We start from the raw sequence: 11382 nt of genomic DNA, 5'->3' as shown, positions 1-11382 counted from the left end.
TTCCTTGGAGGAATGCATATCACCCGCCGCCTTTCAAGAGTTTTAAACTGAGATTAAGCGTCTTATGCTGAGAAGTCAACCCCTAAAAACAACATTATGCACAATGTCATGTGATTTTGCAGTATCCTGGATGTACATCTACAACTGATTAACTTTTGGAGTCAACCCATGTCAAGATGGCCGTCGCAGCCAACTGATCTCTGGAAACACATAAAGGTCTACAGTTCAGCCACTTTTACTTTTACTGAGTTTAAAGTTTGTCATGGTAGGAGCTGAGCACCAACTTCAATGCATACTCTAAAAACTAAGCTTTTCACGATGTTCTTGCTTAAAACTTAAAACATTAACCATTTGAGTAAACCCTGCCTGTCTGTCTGTTAACAAAGTATCTCATGAACCACTGGACTGATTTTGATGAAACTCTCAGAAAGTAATAACTAGATGACCATCTACAACTGATTAACTTCCAACCCAATTCATGATGGCTGCTACAGCTTATTAGCATTAGGCAACACAAAAAAGAATACAACTTTGTTATTTTTTTTTTTAAATTTGGGCTGGTTGTTAGAAAAAACCCAATGGCACTATTTGAGCTCCATCTTGGCCTAAAATGACAACATTTATTTGTCAGTTTTAGGTGGAATTACATAGAGAAATGTTGTTAGCACTAACCTCTCTCTTATCTCCAATATGTTTCAACTCTGATATTGTGTAAAATACACACTGACATCCTTTAACCAGCAGAAGGCGTTATAGAGCTCGTTACCTCCGCCAAGGAGATTATGTTTTCGGTTGTGTTTGTTTGTCTGTCTGTTTGCAAAATTACATAAAAACTAATAAATAACAGATTTGGATGAAATTGTCAGGAAATGTTGGGGTTGTCACAAAAAAAACCCCAACAACAATTGATTAAATTTTGATGCCGATCCAGATTATAATCCGGGTCGCACTATTATTTTTTTATATGCCCGTTATGGCCTTGGTGGAGGTTTTGCACCCTTTGAGTGCTTCTAGTTAGCGCCTTCATATTAGTTCTTAAATAAAGTTTCATCTACTTGAAACCCACACATCTCTCCCTGACTTTGATTCCTTTTGTAACGCGGAGACAAGAATGAAGAAGGAGGCCCACTGTGGTTTGTGTTTTGTTGAGTTTTATTCAAAAGCAGTGGCAGACATGTTGTGAGCAGTAAAATACAGTGAGATCAAACTTAAAATAAAAACAAACAACAAAAACATCAGTGAGTATTGGTCTTTGTCACGTGGTGTTCGCACTCTTCCCTCAGTCGTCTACATACGGTTGAGCTGTTCCGTGCTCCTGTTGTAAATGGGGTTTTGGTATTCACACTCTGAGTGGGAAGCAGCTGAAAAATGGGAGAGCGGGTCAGTGCACGGTATCATTCTAATCTATCGCAAACATGAGCCACAGAGGGAGTCAGCCCTCACTGCTCTTGGCTTTCTCTGCTGATAAAAACACCAAACATCAATGAATGCTGGAAGAGTTTCTTTTTTTTTTTTTTTTTTTAGTGGTGAACAAGTCCAATTCCAACAAAGCTGGGATGCTGTAAAATTTTAATAAAAACAGAATGCAATGATTTGAAAATCTGATAAACCCATATTTTATTCACTTGCCAGGTAAATATTTAGTTTGGGACTTTGACATTTATAAATGTATGAATAACATGGTGAAATTTTGACTTAAAAAAAAAACCATTTTTTAATGAAAGGCTAAATAAACCAAAATATTTCTGTTAATTTTTGACTGTTACTTTACAAACGGCACCCCATAGAAGGTGTCTTTCCAGATGTGTGAGCTTCCTACGCCATAGGCACTAATGCACCCCATAGCATCAGAGAGGCAGGCTTTTTGAACGCTGGGCATGATAACGGACTGATGGTCCTATGATGATTTGTGGAGGTGTTCCTGAGTCCATGCAACAATATTCATTACCGAATCAAGCCTGTTTTACACAGGAAAGTTATTCTGAAATTGTTCCAATATACTACTCTGCTCATCTTTACTTGTGAGAGATTCAGCTTCTCTAAAATGCTGTTTGTATACCCAGTCCTCCTAATTAATTGCAAACTGCTCTTCCAGCTATTTCTTATTTGTGCCACTTTCTTTTCTGACCTTCTGTTTCCCTGTCCCCCTTTTTTAGGGATGTGGTGCTGCCATCAAATTGTAAATTACCTTAGTATTTTCCCTAAAAATGGAACAATTTCTTAGTGTAAACATTTGATATGCTCCCTATGATCCATTGTGAATAAAATATGGGTTTACAAGATTTGCGGTTCATTAGTTCTGGTTTTATTTACATATTACACAACGTCCCAAGTTTTTCATAACTAGGGTTGAATTTTGTCTGCTGATTATTTCGATAACCAAATACACAGTCCGTGAAATCAGTCACCTACCTTGTTGCCTCTGCGCATGAGCCGCCATGGCTTGTTGCTTGTTTATCTCATGCTGGTTGACTGTAAAACAAAAACAGACAAGTAAGACACCGGACCGAATCAAAAGCCTGCAGTACAACCAATGGTTTGTACGTTACCATAGAAATGCCGGTTGAAACTGGCTTGCCGCAACCGGCTGAAGAGCTCTAAAAGGTGTGAGACGACAATTAGTCCATGCTGCTGTGATTTTGAACTCATCGGGAAGAGAAACTACTGTAAACGTCAAAGCACCTATGTGAAATCTTAGTCTTGTTCTGCGACTTTCCGCCCTTTCAAACTTGAATTCTTCCAGGTTTGGATAAATCCCAATGTTGCTTTGAACGGGCTGAGTCTGGCCCTGAGCATGCAGATCCCTTGGTGGGCCACTGTGGTTCCTGGCCGGGTCCCTGTTTGCCGGGTACTGGTCGTCGTTTTCTATCGTTAGCAAAAAAAAAAAGAGATTCAATAAAAACCTGTGTCGTCGTTGTGTGTGGGTGATAACTTTCTGCAGGGGATTATTTTCAGACCAGCTGAAATGGTATTTGTTAAAAGCAGATCAAATGAAGAGGAAGGATGAATGTTTGAACGCACCATAAACATTGTTGTCTCCATCTGCAGAAGAAAGAAGCAGATTTAGTGACACCTCAAATGGTCAAACAGAAAAAAAATAAAATAAAAGCACTATTACACGATTCAGATATTAATTACAAACATAACTTAAGGAGCTGAATTACCGATCTGATTTTCACAGACTGCTTCCTGAGGGGGAGCACTGGCACCTGCAGAAAAACACATTAACGTAGATTCACACTGGCCTGTGACTGCTGGAGACTAGCTGGGGACTCAAAGTTGTGAGAAAATAAGTATATTTTGACCTGCAGTCTCACTAAATTTTAAGCTTGCAACCAAGTGACGCACGGCCACGATTTGAGCAGCCACTTTTAGAATATCATATTTTTTTTGTGTGCGTGTTCACGACTTACAAAGCTGTATTCCTCGGCCTGCTGTGAAAAATTGTTGTGGAAAAGTTGTGAAAATTTCTTTAGGTGTCTGCATAAATACGTGAATAATAAGCATGAAACCAAAGCTGGTCTTTGGGTTATTTATTTGAACACTCCTGCAGACTGTGTTTTTTGCATCTCTGTACAATCTGTGCCAATTGAAGCTTCAAAAAGAAAAAGAAAAAAACCTCAAAGACCAGTTTTGGTTTCATGCTTATTATTCACGTATTTCTGCAGACTCTTATTGTGAAATTTTTACTGCTCTTCGTGCATTTTTTGTGATACAGATTAAACTGGTTTCACATCCGCTGCCATGTTTCTGATTTAATCTACTGTAGGGCACTTTGAAATGTAGGACAGGCAGATTTGGAACGATTGTTATTTGCACAAGCTGCTTTTTTAGCCATTCATACATCAATGATTTTTGTATTTTCTAACCTTTTTTTTCTCTTCTAAATATTGAGCTATTTAACATAAAATTCCCCATCAAAAGTACATTATGATCTCTTCAGTTCAAAAACATTGATTTCTTTGAAATCTGCTTCACAGACTTGCCCTATTTTATCTTTTATTGTTACTTTTAGCTACTCTTTTACCACTTTTAGGTTTTAGCAACAATTTTTCTACTTTTAGCTAAAGTTTTGCTAACTTTATTATCTGTCTTGCTAAACGTAACTATTCTTTGGCTAACTTTTAGCTACAGTTTTTGTACTTTTAGCTACCACTTTGCTTCTTTTAGTGCAGTTTTTAGCTACTGTTTTGCTCCTATTAGCTACCGACATTCTGTTCTTTGCACTAACCTACAGAAACCCATGTAAATAACAATGTAATTCAAATTTAACAGTATTTATTTTCTTCACAAAACACAGAGAAAACATTTAAGAGCGGAGCTGTTTTAAGACTGCACCTGGTCTTGAACCCACTCAGACCAGCGGTTAGCTTCTCAGTCCAGTAAGGATTAATTTCTATTTTTCCAAATTGTGGTCATTCAAAGTGCTATGTGCAACACATAAGATATTAATTGTTTTTGACCTTTCCACAGAACCGTCTGTACTATCCAGCACAACATAAATTGCAATAAATTGTCATGCAAGACAAAATAAAGTGATTAATGTTAAATAACAGTACAGGCTTTTTTATGCAGAATTTGTGTTATTTATGTATTTATATACAAAAGAATAAACAAGTCCAAGATATAATTGTGTGCACAGCAAAAGCTTTACTCTCCAGTGACGTCGCCCTCAAAAAGTTGTTTACCTGCAGCATTTTCATTGACAGTGTACTCCTGTTTTCTTTTGTTCCACAGGCCTGAAAGGGAGCAAAATGTTGGTTGAATATCCATCCTTTCATTAACGCTAATTTAAGTAAAAATACTAAAAGGGGCAGCTACTCACCTGCCCATTTCAGCCAGCAGAAGTAGCTAACCAAACAGAGCAGGAAGAGAGCAGCCACTCCAACGCAGATGTAAATCAGACGCCATGCATTTGCATCTAGAGTACCTGCACAACAAGTTGTGGTTTTAGAAAGATGTGTTTCACAGGAAACAGCCGCTTCATTTGTCCTCTGTCACATTTTAGACGCTTGAGGTTTGTGACCTTAACAAAAGGAATAAGACTGCATGCCTCTGCACAGGCTCCCGCTTTGTTTTAACAAACCCAGAAACCCGAGCGCCACATACTTTTGTTCTCAAGCAAATCCACTTGTAAACATTTATTCCTCTTTCTGCAGCGGTAAGAGCCCAGATCTGAGTCTTTCAGCTCATCGATGGCGATGGAGAAGTTCCCCACCGAGGCCTGGTTTGGAAAGGCTTTCACTCGGCCTTGTCTGGGCTCGATGAACTGAACTCGCCCGTTTGGTGAGAGTCGGACCAGGACTGAGTTATTCAGGTTCACCCAGTTCACCCAGCTACCACCGTTTGTTGAAAGGTTGCATAGTAAGAGCACCGAGGAGCCAAGTTGAGCCCTGAGTGTGATAGTTTCACAACGATCCTCATCAAACTGCTCACCTGAATAAAAAGAAATAGAGTTTAGAACAACTATCTTGTGCTTAAATAAAAAAATAAATACATTAATGACAAAAATTAGGCATAAAAAACTGAAAATTACCAAATCCTTGGCCTTCACCTACCTATAACTTAGCTATATGTGGCATGTCTATAAAAACTCTTGAATTAAAAATGGTAAACAACATCAAATATAATTTATTCTACTATGGACAGTATGAGAGGCTAACAGGAAGTAGCTGCAAGTGGATTTTGATGCTATTAATTAAATGTTGCCATCAATTATTAGCCCAAGTTCACTTGTTAATGTAACAAAAAAAACAAGCTGTTTATACATGAACATAAGTATTTTAGGCGATAAAAGTGAAAACAGTATCTGCAGCTATGAGACAGACTTTCTGTAAAGGGCTTACAGGAGCAGTAGCACAGGGCCCCGAGGTTTAAAGGGCCCAAAAACAGGATTATTGGTTTATTTGGATTATTATTATTATTTTTTTTTTTTTTTTACAGTTTTAAAGTCAAACAGTACTCTGAGTTTTACTGAATGACTGTAATCTGTACTTGAAGCCATAATGGTTTGTAAATTCCTTTTTTCTTTTCAGAAGACTGATGCAGTGCTGTTGTTTTGTGTAATTTGTTTTTTTACTTCATTTCAAGGTCCATGCAGCACCTTCTGTTTATGAATGTAAATTCGGACAGTCTGTTATTTAGGATAAAACCAATGAGCCTGCTTTATTGTCTCAGATTTCTGGACTTTTTAAAAAAAACAAACAAACTCTGTACTTGATTTTTAGTTCGCTCTGTGCGATCTTGAGCCTTCCCGTTATTTGGTTTGTTAATACTCTACAAATTGACCTTTTCTCTCTTGTTGCCACAACGCTTATACGGCCCATGAGAAAAACTATATTTTTGAGTTTAAATAGAGAAGCAATTCCAATCCACTTGTGGTGGATGTGGCATAGGCTTATTAAAAAAGTAAACTGTGCCAGAGCACAGTTTGTCAGAATTTCAGATGGTAGGTCTAAAGTGTTTCTGTGCTTCAGACTTTAGGCGTTACATTAAAGCTAAAAGCAGCTCTTCTCTTGTTGACTAGAGACCTTGAAATAAATGTGCACACAATCAAAGAGTAATGACATACCTTCCTTTTGTTCTTGCAGCTCTACTTTAAGACATTTGTTCTCTGTCTTGCAGAAATAAGACCCCAGATCATTCTTTTTTAGCTCGTCGATGGAGATGGAGAAGTTCCCCAACGAGGCCTGGTTTGGAAAGGCTTTCACTCGTCCGTGTCTGGGGTCGAGGAACTGAACTCGCTCCTTTGATGTCAGACGGACCACGTCCAGGATCCGGTCCATGTTGTCTACCTGAGCCCAGGTGACTCGGCTAATGTTAGGTTTTGAAAAGATGCACGGTAAGAGCACAGAAGAGCCGAGAGGAGCCGTGATTGTGTATGTTCTACAAGGATCCTTCTGAGGAGTTTCAACAGAGGACGGCTGACCTGAATAGAAAAAAATAAACAGAACAATTTCAGAAAAATTAAAGAACTGTTATGTCTGTCAGCTATACAAGGAATATTTGATTTATAAAGAATATTTTATACGTTAATAACAATACCGTGATCATGAAACAACCACACACTCATTATATTTCTTTAGTTTTAGTGTTTAAAGGGAAACAAACACATAAAACATTAATACTATAAGAGATAAGAATAAATGTGTCAGATTTACCCACTGGCTAATTTATATTGGCTCATAAACACAAATGCAAAGTTGAAAGAACATCACTTACCCACTTCACCAACATGCACAATAACTACATTGGTTTTTACTCCATTTTTACAACAATTCATGTTATTGTTTCAAGAAGAAAACCTATAAATATAGGTTTATACTTTATAATATTAAAATGGCCTGCCATAACCTGGGTCAACTCTGGTATTTCCAGACAGTTTACCTGATATAAAAAAAGTTTCTATTTGTCTGGTACAAATATCATTCAACAATGTCTCCTTCCTGTTTGAACAGGAAATATACAGCAATGTTTAACATGAAATGGATTTAAATGACTGGAATTACATTTAGGATATAACACAAACAAAATATTAAACATTTTTCACTTGATTTTTGCTTTTTAGTTTTTCTTTTTATTCATTTTCATGATGACAGCTGTAGCTATGCCTTCCTGACGCCATGTCCCTGTCTCATGCTCTGAGGTGGACCTGTCCTCTGTCTCGCTCCTCCTTCTCCTTCGTCCAAAGAAGATTAAAAAAAACAAAAAAACAACTGGACTTCTATTCTGTAGTTTAAGATGTTTCGCTTCTCATCCGAGGAGCTTTCTCAATTCAAAAAGTTTTTTGTGTGGAGTTCAAGCTTTTAAAGCTAAAATGTTCTGTAAACTGGATTCACATGCAGATTACACTCACTCTCCTTACAATAGAGGCTCATTAGGGTCTTTGTTAGCCTGACTCACAAATGGGCCACTCTGGTCACATGAATGCAGGTTCTGATTGAAGTGAAACTGACTGGGGATCAGGCCTAATGCTTCATTTTTAGAAAGCTGAAATGTGAGACCTCGTTCTCTGTTTAAAGTTGGTTTCTCTCGGATTCCTTCACCTCCCTCTCAAACCATCTGTCTTCTCGGTTCAAAATACAAAGAGTGTCCATTATCCCTGAGGTGTATGAGCACGGATGAGTCTTGTCCTGAAGAGCTGGCCCTCTTGTGTTGAGCCATTCGTCTGTGTTCTGCCTCTGTTTCTGCCAGGTTGTTGTTGCTAATAGTGGATTCGGTGGCAGTGATTATCCACAACAGGTATTTCTTGTGGAGAAATGGCAAAAAAATCAGTCCTTTGGCCAGCACGTCTTTCTCAGGCTGTGTCAGGGTTCTGTCAGACAAATTTTTAACCCACCGGTCCCGAATTTTTGTGTTGGCGACATCCTCTTGATCTCGCCTGGTGGTTTGTGATGAAGAAACAGCTCCCTGTTGGAATTTTTAAGAGCTTTTGACGTTCCCGGCTCTTCTGACGCTGTGATAGCTGGACCTTTTCAACAAACCTAGACACTTCTTCCATCACAGTGTGAGGCAGAGGAGTAAACAGCTTGCGGCAGGTCTGATCAATTCCATGTGAGAGAGCTTCAATGGTGAAGTGAATGTGTCTTATTCTCTAACTAAGCAGCTTATTTCAAGCTTTCAGGAGTATTTTGTCTGCTTTATGTCATTTGATGGTGAAGCTGAGTTTTATACTGTCTCAGACGGAAGCCAAGATGGTTCCTGTAGTCTCCAAGCATCCTCGACATCTTCTCCAAATTAACCTTATTCCCCAAACTGACTGGAAAACTCAGTCAGGGCGCAAACGGCAGATAGCCTTTTATTTTTCCTTCATATTTTTTGTGCTGCAAAAAATATAAAGGCAGTTTTGAAGGATAAAAGTATGAACACACAAGATGCCGTCCTGGGTGGTGAGCCATATCGCCCATATCAAAATCCATTACTTTAAAAACATGAAAAACTTATCGCACCCTGACAGATCTTTTTTCTTTGGAGAACAAACTGAAGTACTTTTTTTGCTCATAAGTGTTTTTTCTAAATGCAGCATAGCCTTACCATGAGGTCTGTTTGCAATGTGCCTGCCTAAACGGTTTCACTTTTACTATTAAACATTACTGCTGGTTCTGTAGATCGGTCATCAAATTTGACCAAACATTTACAAGAGCTCCAGCCCCCCTTATTTGCGATTTCTCCTGGCTGCACAGAGATGATAGTTTATACTTTATCCTTCAAAATTTTGACAATGCTTTACACCATTTATTCTGAAGCTTTCATAACAAGTACCACCATCATGGCAGACATAAACCGCGGTACAGGCTTAGAAGCGCATTTTTTATTTGGCAAATGAACAAAATGACCAAACCCATAACTGTGGAGGATGGGTGCAGTGTTGGCTCCTCTTCCGTGACAACTGCATAGAAATCTGATATAACCTGAACCAAATTCCCTCGCTTTTTGCACCTTTTGTTGCGAGCTGGTCTCAGAGAGAGTTCAACGACACAGCTTCTAGCACATCCTTTAACCATTATCCACTCAAGTTTTCACAATTTCCTCAAAACATGATGATCGACTTGCGCTTTAAATAGTATATATTTGCTCTTTCCAGCAATCTCTGCTTTTTAGCTTAACATCATAGCTCAGCTTATGAAGATTATTAGATTCTTTACTTCTAAATAGTTGAGCCAAATATTTCTCTTGATTACGATCTAGTGGGACTACCACCTGCAGTACTCGTGCTGAGAATAGGTTTGCCGAACCTGGACAGGTTAAAACTGTGCTATATAAAAGTGGATCACTTACACGTTTGTGGCAATAGAAACTATTTATAGTCTCAGGTGGAGTTAAATCAGCTATTTCCACTATTTCCAGCTGCGACATACTCAACATTGTTTATATTTGCTTTCAACTGGAACCCCCTATTTTATTAGATGAATTGAAGTAGCTTCTTTTTTTTAACTTGAGTTCAGTAAATTCAAAAACTCTAGGCAAAACAAATCAAAGTAAAGTTTCTTAAAAGACTTACCATTTGAAGAAACACAAATGAGCCACGGAGCTAAGAGGAAAATCCACATGTCAGCGTTCATTGTCAGCCCCTTGTACAGTGTGAACAGTGTGAGCCTGTTTTAACCTCTCCGAGCATCATGGGACAAAACCACAAGACCACTACAATCTGTTTACCTGTTTATGTAACGGTTTTTATTGTCTTTCTCTTTGGACCAAATCCAAATATTTCTAAAGAGTTGAACTTTTTCAGACCTAACGGCGATCACGTCAAACTTTAACCCTCACCAGAAGTAAAAATTATACTTTAAGTTTGGAGGGTAATGCTAAAACCACCACTTCCTGTTGAAGCTCGCTGACATTTCCAGAGCGAAGGACCTTGATAAGACAGAGACACGTTAAATAATTTCAGTTTTACTCACATAAAAATGCACTTCATCAAACTATCACCTTATTTTTTTTTTATTATTATTTTTTTTAAATAGCAGCTTCTGTTCAGCAAACAAATGCTGCCAAACTAAAAGATCAGCTTTAGAAATAAAGGCTTAATTTCATGAAGTAAAAACTTATCTTAAGAAAAACAAAAGATTCAAGAAATGTATACTTTAAAAAGTAAAAGCTCTGTAGAAACTTGTTTAGACTACCTGCATGTGAAAATCTTTATTGCATCTTTAAAAAAAAAAAGAAAATATTACATGTTGAAATCTGACATCTTGTATTTTTGTCTTTTGTTAAATTCAAGTAGACAATAATGTTTCTGCAGTGTTTACCTCACATGCTAAAGTTTACAGCACCTTTCATTGCTTCGCCACCACCGCCACCCTTTTTCCTATCTCCCCCTCTCTCTCAGCTTTGTGGTTATTTACTTAGCACTGACAAAACTTTCCTCCGATGTATTTAGAGGTCTGGTTTTTCATGCAGAGACCTCAGGCCTGTTGCTAAATTTGAGCGGAGACGTACCTTCAAATAGATGTAACATCGTAGAAGAACTGTCTGTTCAAGTTCCACTAAAATGTTGAACTATTTTAGTCATGACTGTGTTTGTTTCCTGTCAGATATATTTGTTGCTTAACGTAGTGTTGCCCACAACAAGCAGTATAAACAACCAGTTTTATGTCTCTCAGACTGTTAACACAATCAAAAAGATTTCCATTTGCAGTGGCAAACTGATGAAAATATGAATATAAGAATAGAAAACTCGTTAACTCACAATAGGCAGTGGAAATTAAGGGAACTAACATAATCTACTCAAGTAAAAAGGCAGTTGCTATAATGAAATTTGACTTAAGTGCAAGTAAAGCCACCAGAGTAGAACTTTACTCAAGTAAAAAGCAAAAAGTATCTAATTAAAAATGCAGTAAAAGTTATTCTGTTTGTTTTGTAACAGTGGGAATGTAAGTGAAC

At 37.9% G+C, this 11382-nt stretch overlaps 1 protein-coding gene across 1 annotated transcript; it reads right to left on the bottom strand.

Moving 5' to 3' along the window:
• Nucleotides 1-1134: 1134 nt before the first annotated feature.
• On the bottom strand, nucleotides 1135-10251 carry LOC108238139. The gene is made up of 11 exons (XM_037979444.1): nucleotides 10001-10251; nucleotides 6572-6928; nucleotides 5110-5436; nucleotides 4826-4930; nucleotides 4689-4739; nucleotides 3165-3209; nucleotides 3022-3042; nucleotides 2683-2865; nucleotides 2550-2597; nucleotides 2413-2472; nucleotides 1135-1361 (listed from the first exon to the last, which is right to left on the bottom strand). The coding sequence occupies exons 1-11, from the start codon at nucleotides 10059-10061 to the stop codon at nucleotides 1288-1290; spliced, it is 1332 nt and encodes a 443-aa protein (XP_037835372.1). The 5' UTR covers nucleotides 10062-10251; the 3' UTR covers nucleotides 1135-1287.
• Between the last annotated feature and the right edge of the window lie 1131 nt (nucleotides 10252-11382).

The sequence above is a fragment of the Kryptolebias marmoratus genome, linkage group LG2 (genome assembly GCF_001649575.2).
Source record: "Kryptolebias marmoratus isolate JLee-2015 linkage group LG2, ASM164957v2, whole genome shotgun sequence".
Lineage (NCBI taxonomy): Eukaryota > Metazoa > Chordata > Actinopteri > Cyprinodontiformes > Rivulidae > Kryptolebias > Kryptolebias marmoratus.
Note: the sequence above shows the minus strand (reverse complement) of the source record. Positions and strands in the feature narration are given on the sequence as shown.